Source organism: Empidonax traillii, unplaced genomic scaffold (assembly GCF_003031625.1).
Source record: "Empidonax traillii isolate 1590-97213 ecotype Southwest subspecies unplaced genomic scaffold, ASM303162v1 scaffold34:size3740991, whole genome shotgun sequence".
Classification (NCBI taxonomy): domain Eukaryota; kingdom Metazoa; phylum Chordata; class Aves; order Passeriformes; family Tyrannidae; genus Empidonax; species Empidonax traillii.
The window spans coordinates 533,166-552,687 of NW_020955227.1; the positions used below are offsets into that span (position 1 = coordinate 533,166).

The 19,522-nt window shown below is 44.1% G+C and overlaps 1 protein-coding gene across 8 annotated transcripts in view; it reads left to right on the top strand.

Annotated features, from left to right (window-relative positions):
- RAPGEF1 (Rap guanine nucleotide exchange factor 1) overlaps positions 1-19,522 on the top strand; it is an 82,751-nt gene that overhangs the window by 21,099 nt on the left and 42,130 nt on the right. For all 8 annotated transcript variants that reach the window (XM_027911637.1, XM_027911639.1, XM_027911641.1 and 5 more), the window contains exons 2-4: positions 10,746-10,885; positions 15,176-15,354; positions 18,536-18,692. In XM_027911637.1, coding sequence (XP_027767438.1) covers positions 10,746-10,885; positions 15,176-15,354; positions 18,536-18,692 — 476 coding nt within the window. The remainder of the gene's footprint in view (positions 1-10,745; positions 10,886-15,175; positions 15,355-18,535; positions 18,693-19,522) is intronic.

The window sequence follows — 19,522 nt, forward strand, 5'->3', positions numbered from 1 at the left end:
CGATGGAGCAGGGCCTGGCCTGACCCAGCACCACATGGCCCGAGGCCTCGTGGAGCTGAACTTTCAGCCTGGCTGCTGTTTTCCAAACAGACCTCCTGAGCTCCAAAGTATTATTGCTCAACAGGCCACGAGCTGGAATTGGTATTGATTCACCTCTCAGGGCTGGGATCGTCACACAGCCGCACATTGCGCTGCAGAGACTTAAACAGCTTTGGCAGTTGTGGTTCTGCTGCTTTGTCAAAACCAAATTATTAAATAGAAATACTGTGTGAAATTATTTCTTATTTATAGAATCCTAAGGCCCCTTTACCACAGAATCTTGGCACTGGCTTTTAGAACATGATTGGTTTTTTTTTCCCTTGGGATGGATCGTGGTCTTTGAACGCATTCATGTGTCTCCCTGGCAGGTAGGGCTGGATCTTTCAAAAGACCCCACTTTTGAAACTTGATGTTATGCTCTGCATGGGATGGGATATGATCAGGGAATGAACTGTTGGTCAAACAATCACTGTTAATTCACCAAGATTTATTCTGTGAGAAAAGAATAGTTTCAGCAGGGGTTATAGAGGTACTGAGCTAAGGTTCAGCTTTGGTTTTGGTGAAATCCAACCTCAGCTTAGTTCCCTTAAGGTTGTTGTATATTAGCACTGAAGGTGTTTCTTCTTGACCTTCAGGCCAGCTTCCTATATGAGCAAACTGGAAGCTCGTTGAAAATTTGGAACTGATTCTTAGTAAGGCCCAGTTTTGGTAATTTCCATTGAAGATAAGAGTAACTGTTAAATACAGATGGCCAGGGTGATACAAGGAAAATGTTTCACAGGGGCAAAGAATGAAGAACCAAAGAAATCAAGCTCAGGTATCCTCCTATTAAGTGGGTTTTCAAACTTGTCACTGCATTAGGCTACGTGATATTCTGAAGTAGCTGAGGAATAACTGCTTTTTCTTCAGCATGAAATTAACAAGTAAAATTCTGGTGGCTGTTTCCATATTACTGAAACTTTAAATCTTCAGTAGAGGCTTAGTTGAGTTAGGCATGGGATGGATTCCTTCAGACTCCCTTCCTGTTGCTGCTGATGCCTGTACAGCTGTGCTGGGGTTTGCTTCTGTAGAAGTTCAGTCTTCTTGTTTATTTTAAAGTCGGATTTGCCAAAAAAGACTGAGGAGAACTGCAGGTGTTTGTGGCAGTTTGCCTTTAAACCTATTTTCCATTGGAGCAGTAAAACCAGGAGGTTTTAGTTCAGGCATGAGGAGACAGGATAAAATAGAAAGTTGTCACAAATGGTTGTTTACTGCTAAAGTAACTTTTAATGTTTGTGTGCAGTAAAGATGGACGTCCCACTTAGACTTCCTAAGCTACCTCCTGTTTCCTGCCATGATGGTCTAGGGATGTGCTAATCCTAGAGCTAAGGAAGGGGGAGCTCCCTCCTGGGCTGTTCAGTTGAATTAACATCTCAGTTTCCCCTTGCTGGAGGCACTGATGTTTCAAATTGTGCTTATAGAAGACTAAAATTTCCTTCTGCCCGTGGGCAGGCAGTAAAGCTGGTGGTTTGGTTGCAGATCCTATCAGGTACAGAGCAGGGTATGGAATCGAGGATATATGGCCTGCAGCTCCTTAACCCTTTACACAAGCAGCACAACAATAGTGTAAAAGCAGCTTCTGACCTGGTTGCATCAGAAATTTCACACCTGCAGTGCTGCTGTATCACTTTGCACACACACTTGTCTGTGTGCGTGGAGATAGAGAGCTGGTCCTCTGGGGCAACAGGAGAGCAGTACTTCAAAGCTGAGGGATTTGCATAGCCCTCCTGTGATGCCTTGTTTTATTGAGTAAGCAATATTAGGGAAGTTTACACTGGTATTGCGGTGCCTCCAGGAGATAGTGCTGGCCTGGTTCCTGAAATTCATTGTTCTCTCTCTTGCAGAGATGTGAGCCCCCAGCATGGTGCACTGGAGTTGTGCAGGCATGTTTAATCTCACTGAACTGAATATCTGCTTTTCAGCATCTGAGCCCCGAGGACACAGTTCTAGTCAGAACAGTGAGCACCGAGGCTCCCGCGCGGAGCAGTTGCTCATCTCGGAACGTGCCTGGAAAAGAGCTTACATCACACCCTCACCTGGACTGTTGCCCTTGATCTGTGGCACTTGCTAAAGAAGGAAATAAAATTGAGCATGTTTAAGCAAATGCTTTCCATGTTTTTGATCTCATTTCTGGTGCTCAGATGAGCGTGGGCGGTGGCTCTTGGGCAGGGTATGAGGTTCCTCCCAAGCCTACTAGAAAAGAGGGGTTAGCTTTGCCATTCAGGCTGAATGTGCAAAGAGTATGTAATCAGAGGTCAAAAATAAAGATGACTATAATTAGCAATGTCCAAAGCAACTGGAAATTGTGTCAGGCAGATCCAAGCCAGCTTCTCTTTTTTTTTTTTTTTTTTTTTTTCCATCGCCTAATGAATGAGAGCTGGGGTTACTCTCCAAGGATGAAAGAGGGCTGAGTTTGTCATTTTTCCCATTCAGAGCTAGTGCTGTGGGGCAGACAAAAAGTCAAGGCTCCATTTGCAACCTTGTTTCTCAGCTGTTGAACCTGTAGGCAGGTTGTGAGCAATTAGGCTTTTCCTTAAACATCCGAAATAATGCGTTTCTGCTTGGTGTCCTGCCGAGTGGCAGTGACGCCATCCCGTCACCTTGGAGATGGATAAACAGCTTCAGCAACACTGGGTTATAATCTTTCAGGTCCGAGTTTCAAAGCTGACAGCCGTAGGACTGAAACCCAAGCCTAGCAGAGGTTTTTGAGCGTGGAAAGAGTCTAAATGTGCTTGAGAAAATGGGAGAAAGAGTTTTAAGCGGAGCCCAGTGATGAAGGGCTTTTGCTTGGCCATGGCAGAACTGTCAGTGAAACAGATGAGCCTTGGCTCACATGCTCCTCACAGCCTGGGGTGACTCAGGTAGAGCACAGACATATTTGTGCCTGCAGGGCTTTATTTTTAGGTGTCTGAATCACTGTCATGACCATCTCCTCCAAGAGCTGCCAGACGAGTGGGGTTGCCCACGGACCCCATATTAAGTCATGTTTGGTGAACAGAGAAATTCAGCAGATTCCCTCACCACCATTGCATTTCTCTGTTTGGGGCTGTTTGCTGAAGTAATGCAGATGTTATGCCTCGTAGCTGGATTTATTTTTTTTTTCCATTTATAATTCAATGTTTATTAACATTCTCGGTGCTTCCATGTGCAGAGCAGGGTGAGAATGGACCATGGCGTTCGCGTTGGTGTTGGAGGCTACTTGGGTCTCTTGTTGTTCTAGTGCTGCTGGCACAGGAGGCGGGAGTTACAAGTCACGTTACCAGTTCTGTACTCCCATCAGTTCTCTGGGGCTTACAGGGCTGTGCAAAATCAGTTACTTACATGGAAAATTACCAGAGACTCACCAGATGCTGCCCGAAGGTTTGTGGGTGATTTGGTGAACGTTTCTGCTCACAAGCTGGTATGGCACCAATCTGCTGGGGTGGCTTTCCTTCTGATAAAACAGAGCAAAGGTCCTGTCTGCTGCTGCTGATGATTATCAATAGATGACAGTATCTTTTTCAAAAAGAAGTCTGAAAGCCAGCTTTGGTGTGCTGGAGGAAGCTGAACTTGGATAGCAGAGTTTTACTCCCGTAAATCCCTCCTTGTTCAATTAATTGTACCTTTTTGCCATTTACTTTCTTTTTTCCCTATAAATCAATTGGGTGATATTGGTTCAGTTTTCAGCAGCTAAAGGATTCCTGGTTTATGTGTCTGCATGCAAGGAGATTCTTCTGAAATACTTCAGGTGAAAAGAACTAGGAGGCAACCTGGTCAGCTGCTCTGAACTTGCTACTTGATCTTGTGCATCTTCTCTTCCTTGCAGTCTGAAGATTTGCTTCCAAATATGACAGTGGAAGGAAGAAGAGCTGTAGTACTAATGCACCATAAAATTAAAGTTGTTCTTACCCAATCATTTTCACTGCAGTCAGGAGACGTGGCTGAATTGATAAGTTGCCCTCTGTGCTTTCCAGTTCCCTTGCAAACACTGTGAGCTCTTTCCACATGAGGTTGCTGCAGCTGGAGATGCTTCATTCATGGTTGCTTAGAAAGGAAAAAAAAAAAAATCAAAATAAAAATGTGCTCTCTGACAAATAAAAATGTTTTGCTTCCTCTGGAGGCCCCAGAGGGCGGCATAAAAATAATGAAGCCTGTGAGTCAGTGAGCATTGCCTGGCCAGCTGAGAGGGAACTGAGCCTCCCTTTTCCAGAGAAGTTTGTGTGCTGTCACTGCACATCATTAATGCTCACTGGTTTATGCTCATTCACTGTAATGTTGCCAAAAAAGAAAAAGGGCAGTCGGTCTTTCCGCTCCCCAAAGTTGGCTGCTTCCAAGGTGACGTGATGGTGGAGGAAAAGTTTCTTTAGCGCTCAAGAAGGATTGTTTGATTCTCGAGCTGCCCTTCCTCCATCGTTTTCCTCTCAAACCTGGCGGCTCTCCTAGCAATTGGATTCCCTGGAGAGGGACTTGGGGCAGCTTACAAACAACTCCACCTAAGGTACAAAGGTTAGGGTGGGCAAACTTCCTGATTGACACCGGACCCTCCCTTTTTTTTTTTCCCTTTCCGGGTCCCATACCAGGTCTATTTTTTGGCTTCTGAATGAATTCTCTTTGCTTCAGTCTCTGGGGGTAGTGGCAAAGTTGAGAAAAGTAAACTCAAGGAGCTGAAAGTGGTGGGTCTGAGGCTTTTGTAGCACCCGTGATGCAGCAGCTGATGTGTTTAAAAGAGATATTTTAGTTCTGTTCTGTTCTGTCACATTCTGTCTCTTCTGTACTCGGGATCCCAGTTCATCCTTTTGGGAACATGCAGCATCGCACAAATGCTGCCTATCAGCATTTTTAGGCTTCTAAACATCCTTGGGACTTCTGGAGAAAGAGGGCGTGAAATGTGGCTGAAGGCTGTTTGCTGTGTGAGAACTGAGTGACACAGTGCAGGTGTGAAAGGGTGGAGAAGTATCTGGGGTTCTCCTCGTCTGTTTCCTTCAACTCTCCTTAAAACCTGGTGCATTCTCTCCATCCTCATAGCTCCACAGTGGTGAGCTTGAACATCTTGTTGCAAGACAGACAGAGCTGCCCTCCACCACAAAATTATTAAAAATTAGTTTTACAAGTGCCCTTGCAGTAGGTTTCTGTTGCCCACAGCCCACTTGTGAGCCTCGCATTGTGCCTCCTGCACCAGCTGTGCCAACTGTTCTGTGGAGAAACTTGGCTGTTGGGAGAGGCTGTTTGAGTTTCCTGAAAGCTCAAAGGCTTGGATTTCTGTCAGTCACCATGATTTAAATGTTTACTTTACAGGAGAGCCCAAAAGCTTTAGCCAGGACACAGGCCCCCAGATCTTTGTACTTACAGGCATGTAGTAGATACAGGTGGAAGGAAGATGTTGGGAATCGTAGCAATATCCATATAAAATCTTGAAAGCCCTGTGCTTCATCAGTCTCATGGTAAGCTCTCACATGCCTGTCTGTCTGTCCTGAATCACCTGTTCTGCCGTGTTTCTGAGAGCAGAATTGGGTCTGGAGGAGCCAGAGCCCCAGCCCTGGAGGCTCTCCCCAGGCGCTGCATCACAGCCCAGACAATCCTCAGCGGAAAGGTTGTTTTGAACTCCAGCTCGTTATTTTTGCCTTTTGCTTCAGAACTCTTAAAGTCCCTGTCAGCTAGGGTTTAGCTGAAGCCCTGCGACTTGCCTTTTGTCTTCCCCAAATGATGGAGCTGAGCCCAAGGGAACAAATGCCATTTTAATGGGCATCGTTGTGTAACTCATTACATAAGTCACCGCTGCCTTCAAAGGACTCGTGGCAAAAGTGGCAGGAGCAGTTGATTAAAAATGTGCACAATAGCTTCATTATGGCATGGGGAGAGATGTCTGCTGTTATTTTTAATCTGATAGCTTTTAAATATGTGCATCCAGCAGAGACCCAAATGGCCTTTGAAAAAGGAGCCGTTCATGGAGTCAGATTTTTAGACTTCACTTCGTTCTTTCTAACGAGCCGCAAGAGTCAGGACAAGCTGGAAAATGAAGCCTTTTTTAAGGTTCTGTCTCCTCTAAAGCTGCAGGTTCTGGTGTGTGAACACACTGAGAGTGAGAGAAGACGGAGGGTTTAGTTTTTCAGGTGAAGGAAAGGTGCTGTATTCTAAAGTTGGTGGTTTTTTTTTAATTGAAAGTAAGTCTATTTTCAATTAGTTATATGTGATCCAAGGACTAGACAAGTTGAGCAGTTAAACTGCCCATCCCAGCTGCTGGAGCCTTCCACTGAGCTATGTTATAGTGACAAAAACATGACCAGGAGGTGCAGAAGCAAAACAGGGGGTTATTTCTCATCTCTGAGGCCTCCCATGTGCTGGTTACACGTGGCTGGTGAGCGGGACCCAGCAGCTGGAAATTCTGCTGTGACTGAGCTCTGTAAAAGGCCGAACTTTCAGTTTGACTTTAAATAATTTGCTGCTGGGTTAGGTTGATGGAATCCACCAACTTGCACGTGTTTTGACTCATTTTCTGGCGTTCATTTGAACCCAAGTGGGAAGTGACCATTGGGCCATGGCAGGGGTGGACCTTGTTGGGCTTTGTCTTGCTGGCTTTCTCCTAAGCAGCCTAGTTTCTTCACCCTCAAACACATAAGCTGATTTATCTGCCTTCCCTTGTGCCTCTTAATCTACTTTTGTTTCAAGTCTGCAGTTCTTCCCTCCCCAGATTTAGCTTTCTGTTGGCAAACTGGCAGGCAGCACCCCGTACTGGAGCTGGGGGACAAGGCTGACTGTGGTCTCCCCGGCCTGGGGCGCTTGAGGGATGCTGAAAAAAACCCCCTCTGGCCCCCACACCTGAGAGCAGGGCTGGTTGGAGCAGGCGTGCAGAGTGAGCTCTGTGGTGTGTGTGTGTGTGGTCAGACCCCAGACACGTGCTGGCCAGGGGGGGACGAGCCTGAGAGCCGAGCAGGGCCGTGACTCAACAGCTGGAGCGAGTTCAAGCGCGGCGGAGCGGGAGCCTCGCTAACGGGGGGTGGAATTAGCTGTGAAACGAGTGACGTAGCAAGGCTCCCGGTCAGAAATCGAGAAACCCGAATCCATAATAAAGTAATTTGGAAGGGATTTTTTTATTTTTTATTTTTTATTTTTTTTTCCCCCCAGTTCTGTGCTGCAGCCCCGGAGCATCCAGACAGATGAAATACGGAGAGATGGAAAGTCAGTGGTTCCTTTGAGACAGAAACACTTTGATACAGGGCTTTCTTTTTTTCTTTTTTCCCCTTCCAGTTGAAATCACTCTATCGAGTTTAGTACCCTGACTTTTGCCATCTATCTTAAAAATATTTGAGCACTGCATAGAAGTAAGTACAGAGTACCTTCCTCCTGTGCATCAGAGAAGTTGAGAAAGCTGGTGCTGAGACTCCAGCTAAACACTGCTGACTATTCATCAATAAGAGGCAAGGGTAATACGATAGAATAATTTCCAGCGGGCAGACTCCCAAGCTCAGAACAACCTCAATGCTGCATTAAGGGGTTTGGTTACTGTAGATAGGCAGTAAGGAGCAGAGGGACAGGAGAAGTGGTTTGAGCACTGCCAGGGCTCTGTTTTCTGCCTCTTTCTGTATGTTATCAAATTATTTGATCTGTAAAGGCATGCTGTGCTGTTTGAGCTTTTTAACTGGGTAGACACAGGACATTAGATTTGTAAATTGGGATACACTGTAAAGAAAATTACTTTTTCAAAGCAGACCAGCACTATGGTAACCAGTCTAGGAAGTCTTGCTCAGCTGTGCTGTTTGCAGGAGGGTTTCAGGCTTCACCTATAAAAACTTAGGGACCTTAGACCACTGAGCTGGAATACTTTCCTACTTCACTGTCACTTCTCTTTTATACCACTTCATCCAGACTCATCACAAAGCAAATTCTGTTTATAATGCTTGACTGATGTATCAGCCTGCAAACCATAAAGCCCAAATAATCTCTGTTGGCATTCACTGAGTGTAACCACAGGAGCTCCACAGCTTGATCCATACACAGGGGGACAGGGGCTGCAGTGTGATGGAGATGCTGTGCTGGAGTCACTGACTCACCCTCTGCTCTGTTTAGACAAGTTGCTTCACCTCTGTGTCTGCTTCCCATCTGCAGGGTAAGGTTAAGACCTGACTGTTTAAGGATGAGAACGATATGTTTGTAATGTGCTTGGAACAAGAAAAGCGCTATTTTAAGTGCTAAGTGTAATTGAGTGTGAGAGAATATTGGTTTGTGACTCATTTGTTTAACTGCAAATGCATCAGAAACTTGTGAGCAGATGAGAGCTGGAAAGTGCTTGGTGTAGATGGAAACCCATGGCAGTAAAAAGCTGCATTAATTTGTGATCTTCAAAGCAGGACTTAGCAGGGTTGTTCAAACAATAACGTTTATTACTTTTGCAAATGTCAGCTGGTTTACTTCATGAGTACTATTTTAAGGAGTTCCTATTCTGCTTCTGTCCTTGCTCTGTGGGTCTGTCTTCCATCAGAGTGTGGTGCACAAATGATTTGGTGTTTGGTGTGACCAAAGGGTGAGGAGAGTAAAGGGCAGTGATTGGGCTGGTGGTGGTGAAGGAGGTCTGCTGTCAGCAGAAAAGAAACTTTCTCTGCTGACAAAATATCTTTTGGAAGTTCCTGACCATGCACACACATTGGTTCGGCCATAAGAGTGCTTGCTCCATAGAGGTGGGTAGAGATGTCTGGTGGCCAGGAAAAAAGGAAGTGGTAGTCTTCTGAAATCTTTCTCCCTTCCAGATATTGTCCCTACAAGGCAAAGTTATCACCATGGGCAACCACGGGTTTTGTAGGCATTGAGTGTTTTCTTAATGAGACCAGCAGTTTGGATCTCACTGCAGCCCGTGGAGGAGCCAGACACAATTTGTTACCGCTACCATTATTTCCCTGTAGATTAATTATTGTAATTGTTTGCCAGTTCTCAAAAAAATTAATTCAGAGCCATGACTCCTCTTGGCAAGCGTGCGTATGCGTGCATGAGTGGAAATTCTCAGATGGTGTACGCAATAAATACAAATGATTTTTTGGGGAGGGAGTGCAAGAGCGTTATCACAACAGCCAGGAACTGTTTTCAGTGGTGACCTTCAGCACCCTGTGGAGCCAGAGAGGTTTTAAAGGTTTGGAGATCCCCTCATGGATGCAAAGCACTGACGTAAATTGTTGCTAAGTTGGGGTGCCAGCTGCTGTGAGTGATTCTTCAGAGGCCAACTGATATGCCTGGATTTATCTGCAGTGACCAAGGTTTTCAGTGTCTCCCTCCCCAGTGAACTAAACAGGACTTGATGATAGGAAGAAAACTTTGAAAAACATTTATTTCTGTAAGTGGAGAACAGCTCTGCAGCCAGACTAGATTAGGATCGGTGCTCGTGCAGCTTCTATCCGTAGGATCCTACCAGATTTTGGTCTGGAGGACATACCTAACCAGAGGGTTGGCCCTGGTGAATGTGCTCATAGCAGGGTCTTAACACACTACGAGGAAACCAAGTTTAAAGGGAGACAACCCTCACGGGGAGGGAGGCAAGTGCAGGTTCCTTCCCTTGGCTGTGGTTAGGTGGTTTCTGAGTACAGGAGCAGTGTTCGCACTGCCGTGTGGTATTGGGCTCCTGGGTGCTAGATTTGACTCAGCAGCCCCTTGCTGTTTGCAGTCTGCATGCTAACGAGGTGGTGCAGTGCTGCGTGCACAGGGCTGTCCTTTTAACTCACTGCAGCCAGTGCAGTGAATTCCCAGATAATCTAAAAGGAAAATGAAACGTGCAGCAAAACTGCTCACTTTTCTTGCTAATGTAGTTAAAGACAAGTTGGGTAACTTCTGTTGAATTATCTGGGTCACTAGAGAGCAATTCAGACCTTCATTTATTAAAGTGCTCTTTGCTCAAAATGCATTCTAAATTGCTCTCTACAAGGCAGCTTAGTTTTATTTTAGCTTCGTGGCTACAGATAAAAATATATTTCAACTGTGAGTCTGCATATGGCTGATTGCAAACCTTTGAGACTTCTGCTTTGAGATATCCAAAAAACCCATGAAAACACAATTTTTAAAAGGGCTGAGCAGTTCTGCTGTTAAGCCTCTGGAATGATGCCCTGGTATTGAAGTGGTTCCTCTGTTGTCCAGTTTGGGATATTGGAAGTGAAATCCATGGCAAGTGACATTTTTGTTCAGATTACCCACGGAGCCACATTCGAAATTGATGCTACCAAGCGGGTAGAGATCAGCATCCTGGGAAGGGCATTATCTTGGGTTGTGTTCTCCTTTCTAGCCACAAGTCCTGGGTAGCAGGCAGAGCCCTGCCTGCACACCCACATGCCAGAAGTCTGTGAACAAGTCACTTCATCCCCTTGACTCAGTTGCTCATCTGCAAAAGAGGGGTGATGATTACCTCCTTTGTAAAGTGCTTTGGAATCTGCTGGAGATAAGTGCTTTGAAGAGAGGTGGTTTTCCTCTTCAAGGCATGGAGCAGCAGCAATTCCTGCCTTTGCTCTGCAGCACTTTTTCCTCCAAGGTGAATCGGGAAATGGTGGGGATATTGTGGTTGGATACATAATAGAGATTTTTTAATTATTTTTTTTATCGTGATCCACTCAATAAATGTACATGGTGCAAGTATCTTCCAGATAATACTGTAACAAAATGTCCCTGATTTCAACAAATTTACCCCAATCCTGTAACGTGTTTCTGTGTCTTTCCAGATTCTGAGCGTTCTCATCTCTCCTCGTTCACCATGAAGTTGAAGGGCAAGTTTCATTCACCAAAAATAAAGAGAACACCTTCAAAGAAAGGAAAACCAGCTGACCTGACAGTGAAAACACCGGAGAAGTCAGTGAACAAAGTAAGCCAAGGCCATGTTCTGTCAATCCAGATGGTTTCTTGCTCTCTGGCACTCGCTTTATCATATTCCTGTGCATGACTTTGCCCTCTGCAGAATTCTGCAGCTCAGGGATCCTCAGGGTTACTTTATAGTTATTTATACACTGCACTATGTGGTATTAAATCAAGGCATGTCCTTCCCTTTGGAGGGTATGATGAGACCTCCTTCCATAAGCATTTAAATATCTCGCTATGGAACGTGCTGTATGGCCTGACACATCCTCCCCACATGCACGCCCTGTGGGTTAAGCTTGCAGCTTCCAAATAACTGCCTGGTTTTGGGGTGTGATGCATTTGAAAACCCCAAACCCAGGCAAGCAAGTCCTTGAAGATGTTCCAAAGATGTGCTCAATCTCTGGTGACATCAGCAGGGAGAGTCAAGCAGATGTGTCCCAGCAGCTGCTGATCCCAGCACAATGTTCCTCAGACCCGGCATACTTCAGGTCCTCCAAGAGCTGAGGTCACAAACCTGTCAGTGTTATCTCCTCTCCTGTTGTGACCCGATTGTGTAGGCTGGAGACTCTCTCTGTAGCAATGCTGCTGCAGTCAGTTTTCAAGTATTAAGTCGAAGCCAAAAGTTAAGAACAATCGAGGTTATTTATGATAATTCATAACATCTCCCAGTTGTTAAAGGTCTCATCCAATGTGCAGTGCCAGACACGCAAACTTTTTTAGATTATCTCTGCTGAGGGTTGTTGTGGTGTTATTGAGAGCAGCCAGCAAGATACAGTTATCTTAGGCTGCCTGATTTGCTTAACGCCCAGAGGAGTTGCTGCAGGGCTTCCTCACCCTATTCTGCACCATCAAGTGGAAGATGATGAGGGTTTTTTTTCCCCCAGACTGTATTTTTTACCCCCCCAGGGGGCTGTGAATATGCTTTCTAAGGAGCTGAGCACCTTGCGTTGCTCGCTGCTGTTTAAAAAATAAAATAAAAAATAAATCTGAGAGTACTCCTTGAAGGCTTTTAATTCAAATGATGTTTCAGGATGGTATCTTGAGATACCTTCCTTTAAATTGATGTGTGACCACATTAAATACTTTAGAAAATGAAGAGCCCTTTTTGAAAATGCTGTTCTATATCAAATAGATATTAGTATATTAATAATAGATGAAGTTGTTGCTTCTCTTTCCTTCCCCTAAAAATGATGCAAGAGGATTTACTAATAAGCCATGCTGGTCAGCAAACCCTTTTTTTATGCACAGATCAGGACTTTTTTATTGGAAAACAAAACACTTGCAATAATTTTTATTACTGTACATAGTTATTTAAGCTGTATTCATTTTTATACTGTGAAATATTGTGGACTTCTGGCTCATTCCTTATCTATTTTAATAGCTACTGGCCAACTAATCAATTAGTTGGATGCAGGCAGCTCATTAGCTTTGTGTGGAGGGAGTGAGGAAGAGGATATGCCTGGATTGCTGCCAGGTTTTCTCACTGGAATATAGACATCAGTTGACAAACAGGAGATTTTCTGTCAGAAGGCACACTTGACAAACCAAATATCATCCTTTTCTCCCTCTTGAGTACTTAAGATGCTATTTTCGTGCTCTTGAAGTAGATAATCACTGTAGAGCAGAAATAGCAATACTAAAAATTAATGTAAAATCACCATGTGTGAGCTGAAGGTTGTGCTCAGCCCATGCAAACATCTTCTTCTCCTCTTCCCCTTTATACCTTGATGAGGGCAACATTGGAGGAGGTTTTTCAGAGCCTCTTTTTGTCCCCTGGACGCTGTCTTTGATTCTTATCGTGGGGCATAGTTGTAGGTACTACAGTGTCCTTTAACATTATATGCAGATTTATGATATGTTTTTCACTGCCAAAATGCAGGGGAAAAAGGGATGGTTCCAGCTTTTGTAATTGGGTGTATTCTGTACAGCTCACTGGTCGTCTGTGTCTCATACATGATGCATTTCCAGTGATTATTTAAGGGGAAGCTTCGAAAATCATCCAAAAATATCTCCATGTGTCAGGCAGGGGAGTGGAGATGATGTTTTGTCTGAATTTTAAGTTTTTCTCATGTAATGCCCAAAAGGGGAAGGGGTGGATGCCCCATCCCTGGAAATGTTGAAAGCCAGGTTGGATGGGGCTTGGAGCAACCTGGTCTAGTGGAAAGTGTCCCTGCCCATGGCAGGGGATGGAATGAGATGAGCTTTAAGGTCCCTCCCACCCAAACCATCCTGGGATTTCATGGTTCTACGCACACATGCACACACCTGCATATGAAACATTTGGACCTTGGAAGAAGATTCATCAAAAAGTGTTCTTAGGGAATATCGCCCAAAGAGCTAGTAGGGAAGCTGTTTAAAAAAAACCAAAAAGAGGCTGTGTCCCAGATAGTGTCCAGTGGCTGGACTCACGTGCCTTGGTATGCTCGATGGAAGGGTTTGTGTTTCCACTTGCCATTCTGAACTCTCAGTCAGACCCATCCCTCCCATGCACCAGGGCAGTGCTTAAGCTATTAAATCTCAAGCCTTTCTACGGGAAACAGTTGTTGAATGAAATCCATAAACAACCACTGGAGCAGGAACTGCAGCCCACATTTTTTCACTTCTGTTTGAGAGCTCTGAGTGCTGGGCCATGGTCATACTCGCTCGGGGAGCACACGGATTCTCTGAGCCCTGAAACGTGTGATCATTTCATGTGAAGCGCAAAACCTTCGGGGAGAGTCTGAACCTCTCCACAGATGAATGATTGGACTCAGCGATCTCAGAGGTTTGTTTCCAACCTAAATGTTTTCATGATTCTCTATCCCAGATTAAGCTGTGCAGTGGTGAGGGCACAAGCCTGCAAAATGGGAAATGCCCTTTTTCGTGTCGGTGGGTTGCCAGGATGCTCCTCAGCAAGGGAGTTCAGGGCACTGTGGGCTGCAGATCAGAACTTGAGGTGCCTGACAAGCAGTATTGTCAAAAAGTGGAAGCAGCAGCAGATTCTGGGCCCTTCCCAGATGAGATAGAAAATGACAGGGTGGTTTGCAGATCTTGGATTGGAACTTAGACTTCTAAAGTTGGAGCTAGATGGAACTTGGGATTCTAATCCTTTTATGCAACTGGCCCCAAATTACTAACCAGCACTGCCTATAAATTGTTTCTCCTAAAACCTTTTGGGCTGCTGGCCTGATTTTGCAGAAAAGCAGCAGTTTAACAGCTGACAAGAGTATGGGGAGCATACAATGCCCATAGGTCATTAATTCCTGAAGGTGAATTTACTGAGGAGATAATGGATGAAATCTGACTCTGTTAAGCTCTCTGCTCCTTTTCTAGCAGTGTTCAGGAGTTAATTTAAATCTCACTTAGGAACTACTTGTGGCATTAAAAGTCCTCCAGGCATACTCTGGTAAACTTTCCCTTGTCCAGAGTGCCTTTAAGGTATCGTGTATCACTTCTGAATTTCCTCCTCTGGTGTTGGTGGTGGCACGGAAGTTGGTGACCACAGCTCAGCCTCATTCCAGTGAATTGTTCCCTTCTGCAACATTCATTCACCAGTGTCAAAATTTAGCTTTCACACTTTGTCACAGTGGAAAGCATGTGAGTTCCCTTGTTCCAGCAGTGTCACAAAATTACTTAAGTTGGAGGTTCGTCAGAGTGGAGTTTTTTGTTTGGAAGTTTTCTTATATTTTACAAGGGCACATAGTGACAGGACAAAGGTGCTGTCTTTATAATGACAGAGAGCAGGTTTAGATTAGATATTAGGAAGAAATTCTTCCCTGTGAGGGTGGTGAGGCCCTGGCACAGGTTGCCCAGAGAAGCTGTGGCTGCCCCATCCCTGGAAGTGTCCAAGGCCAGGTTGGATGGGGTTTGGAGCAGCCTGGTCTAGTGGAAGGTGTCCCTGCCCGTGGCAGGGGGTGGAACTAGCTGGTCTTTAAGGTCCCTCCAACCCAAACCATTCTGGGATTCTGTGATATGTTTTTTTCTTTCATCCTCCCCAGTTTGGCGTGGAGGTTTCAAAGCAGTGCCCTTGATGTCATCAGTAGCATTAATCTTGGCCTAAAACTGATCAAGATTAGCCTTCAGTTTGGAATGCAGGTAATGCAGAAAGTTAAAGTATGGGTATAGCTTTGCATTGACTGTTCTTTTGAAAGAGCAGTAACTCAATTTAAAAGTGTTTGTGGTAGAAGGGGTTTTCTCCTCTCCTCATGGAATGTACCTCAGTGTCACCATCACCATACTTCATGTGTGTTAAAAGAACCTTGCCCTTGAAAACCCTGAAATTTTAACACACCTCTCCTTTTTTTTCCCTCCTCTTTAGAATGTATCCTGGCTGGAGGAGAAGGAGAAGGAGGTCGTCAGTGCGTTGCGCTACTTTAAGACTATTGTGGATAAAATGGCAATTGATAACAAGGTGTTAGAGATGCTGCCAGGCTCGGCCAGCAAAGTGCTGGAAGCCATCCTGCCCTTGGTGCAAACTGATCCTCGCATCCAGCAAAGGTAAGTTTCCTCCTTGGATTTTGGGACCCTGGCAGACCAACGGGCTCCCAGCTTCTCTCCTTTCTGCCTGAAGACCCACATGGTGCAGGAGACATGGAATGCTGTGGTGGCTAATGAAGTGACTGCTATTTTTTACTAATTGTGTGGTGGTTTTCAAACATGATTTAAAAGCGGATTCCCTGCTGCGAAGGAGCTCATGCTGTGGCAAGATAAAGCAAATCAGGCTGGCTTCAGAGAGGAGGAAGGGATGATTCTTACCATAAACTTGGAAATTCATCATTCGCTAGTGGGAGATTCTCCTCGGATGGTATTGCTGTTTCTGCAGTCCACGATGGTACCCTAAAAGCTAACAAATCCAATAGCTTTACCTGAAAAAGGAGTTTATCTTCAAAGTAATCCTTTTTTATGTTCAGTTTATCCACCCTGATGTTACAGATGTCTGAGCCTTCACTCTTCACTGCTTTTTTGGATTTGAGTGGATCAGATGCAGAAGTAAATAGATGTACTTCAGCAGATTAACCAAGTTCATTCCTGTGCTCACTCAACAGATTATTGTTTTATGTTTTAACAGATTATGTGTATTATGTTTTTAGCAGTTAGGCAGTGGGTTTGAAGCCATGAAAGAAGTAGAAATTTGCCAAAGCCAAGCTCATCATGGATTATAAGAATTTGTGGACTTGTCAAGCCATAGAGATACAGCTGCTGTTCATCCCATGGATGCTGGAGCTGTTGATTTACAGAAAGCAAACATTGTTGAATAATATGGAAAGAGCAAAGTTAGCGCAGACAGAGAAGAGCACAAAACTAAGCAGAGAAATGCAGGTGTTTGGTTCCTGAAATCCTGCCAGGTTTTGCACTGTTCCTATTTGTTTTCCCATTATATATCTCCAGATTTTTTGATTCAAGATCCTTATTTCAGCTGTGGTGCAAGAAGGGGTTATAGGATGGTTGAGGCAGCAGTGGGGGGAAAAATGCTTTGCAAACAGAATGCTCAGCTGTGTTTGGCCCCAGTGCACAGGCCAAATAGGTCAAAATTAAGGAGGAAGTGGGATTGTGTCAGTCCTGGGGCTGAGACAGGTAAGATCCAGTTTAGGTTGGATCTGTCAAACCACAAAGTCCAATAGCTCTTGGAATGGGAATGTTCATCAGGCTTCTGGATGCAGACACAGAAGTCTCCTCAGTTGTTACCAGGTTTCCCCTTGCCATTAAATTCCTGAAAAGCACCTGCTTTCACTTAATAAAAGAGAGAACAAACTTTCCTCTTACACCAGGAGAACATGTGAAATGTCAGCAAATATGTTTAGAGTAGAACATGTCATTCTTATCATCACTTGATTTGATTTATGTATTTTAGGGGGTGTCTGCTGGGTGATTTTTCCTTCCAAGAATATATTTGGAAATAAATATAAAATAAGTGGTGTTCAGCAGATGAAGTATTTCAGACATTTCTATTCTTCACAATTTTTATCTGTTCTCCCTTAGTAGTGAACTCATGCTAAACTTGACTGTTGGATACCCACATTTGTCCATATAAGCAGAATTTTCAGTCAGTACTCAGTGGAGTCCTCTACACAGTGATAAGTCTCTCTTTCTGGAAACTGCATGGATGAAGGCACAGATCCCATGTGGATGCTGTGCCTGTCTCAGCCTCCCAAAAAACCCAAAAGGAACTCTGGCTTTCTCAAAAAGCCATGTCCTTCCCTGCCTACCTATTGTACGTCAGCGGCAGGACACAAAGGGGTGATCTTGATGGCAAATCCCCTTCAAGAAAAGTGAGCAAGGCTTGTGTCAGTGTAGGAAAAAGCCCTACAATTATTGTTGGACTTCTTTTTGCTTTAGGGGAAGCATTTGCATCGAGGAAAAAAGTAATTAAATCTAGCACAAAATGGGCTTTCAATTACTGCCTCCTTAGAAGGAAGCAGGCTGAAGATTAATGGCAAAGAAATCAAAGCCATAGAAAGAGATGGGGGAGGGCCCTGTTTAGGAAATATCTCCTACCAAGCTGATTTCATTTGAAATGAGAACAAATGGCAAGCAGCATCCTTTAAAAAAAAAAAAAAAAACACAACAAAAACAAACCCAAACAACAGTCACAATCAAGTCCTTGCCATTGTTTGTATCTCCTGGTCCTAAGGTGACAACAGTTCTCTCCCCAGTCCTGCAAACCTCATTCACCCAAACAAACTCATTGAAGCTTGTGGGCTTGGTTCTTTTCTCGCAGGTAATGAAATTATTGGAGTTAAGCCAATGTAAAATGGATACCAAAGAGAAACGGGAAGAGCTGGAACACTTGTATCAGTAATGATTGCAAGATTACACCTTCTCTTATCTGTTTATGGTTTTGATGCAGCTTGAAATTGATTTAACTTGACAAAGAATTGCTGAAGCGCTGCCATCAGCAGTACTGTTAACACACCTTGTTTAGTAATGAAGTCAGTGTTTTCAGAATGGCCAGGAAAATGCCTGGGAGCACTGTTGTTACAGTTAACTTTTACTTAGAGTTGTCATCCTTCCAAAATTTTTTTTTTCTTTTTTTTTTCCCTTCAGAACAATAACTTCAATTCTGTTTCTCATTAAAAACAAAACAAAGCAACACCCTTCCTCTTTCAAACCTGAAATTCATTCAGTTCAGTTTCTCTAAAGAAGTAATTTTAATTACATGTTTTCAGGCATTATAAACAGTGAGGCAATCATTTGTAAAGGAATGAATAGAGTCAGCTCTCAATGATCCAAGGCATTTTGGGGGAGAGTTAACAAGGAAGAAGGAAACCATAAATAATACTGAAATAATACAGATTAAACTTAAATGTAGTACTTAAGTACTTACGTTTAAAATTAAGGCATAAGATGGAGCTGTAAAATAGAATGGAAAGAATGTTATTTTTAGCATCGCTGTGTTAACCTGCAGCCCAGATAATTCCTTCTGGTAACTGGGATGAACTGTTGATGGTTTGTACTTTCATATTGTCATCCCATTGGGTGCTGGAGAGCGGGAGAGCAACTGCAGCTGAGCAACTGAAGAGAAACCTGAGCTTTGTCACCTGCTAAACACAAATTCCAAATATCAGAGGGAAAAGGAGAGCAATCCCACTTTTAACAGTGTGAAATGCACTCTCATGACGTTTGATGGTGTCTCCATAATTTCATTTTTGTTCTTTTTTCCCCCTCCCCTGCTGCCCAGTTCTGCCATCTCGTCCTGCTACAGCCGCGTGTACCAGAGCCTGGCCAACCTCATCCGCTGGTCTGACCAGGTGATGCTGGAGGGGGTGAACTCAGAAGACAAGGAGATGGTGACAACAGTGAAGGACGTCATAAAAGCTGTTCTGGATGGAGTCAAGGTACACGAGAGAGATGTTGTAAATCACGTTATATGAAGCACGTGATGATGTGTTTTAGAAAAGATCTATGTAAAAGAGGTTTTTAAGTGAGGGTTAAATATGAAGGTCCCATTCTTGCCTTCAGTTAACTATCCCTTAAATCAACTCTTCCATAAGTGAAATGATCCTGCTTGGAGTGCTGGTTAAAGACTAGCACAAACAGTTTGGCTCTTAGCGTGAACTTCTGAAATGCTTACCCTGGCATTTGGGTGAATTGTAAGATGCAATAAATCTTTATTTGGCATTGTATTAATTTTTCAGCAACTCATTCCCAGTCTCCTATGCAGAGTTTGCATATTTTCTGTTTAGGCAAAATAAAACAAAAATGCTTCCTGTCAATGCCCACAGAGAATCAAAGACTCCAGCTCCATCTTCTAAGATAAAATTCAAGGGGTTTGTCAGTGATACATCACCAGCCTCAGCAGTTGGATTAGGGTGTGGAACAGGTGATGAGCTAAACTCAGTTTTCTAGAGATTAATTTTGCATAACGAATGGCAATGTTTAACAGAAATCTTTGTATCCACTGTGAGACCTGCTTGTAGCATTCCCTCACTGTTCCACCCTGGGACAGCTGTTGGATTTCCTTCTACCTCCCTGGGAGTTTTTGGTGCCCATTATTTCTGTGTTCCAGGCTCGTCATTCACCTGTCTTAACACTGCAGGTAAAAGTTTGCTTGACCTGGGCTTAGGACAGACTGTCATCTCCTGCTGAATGCAAAAATGAAGTGGATCTCCCAGGCTTTGATTGTCACATTTTCAGACCTCTTGGTTTGCATCCTCTGGATATCTCT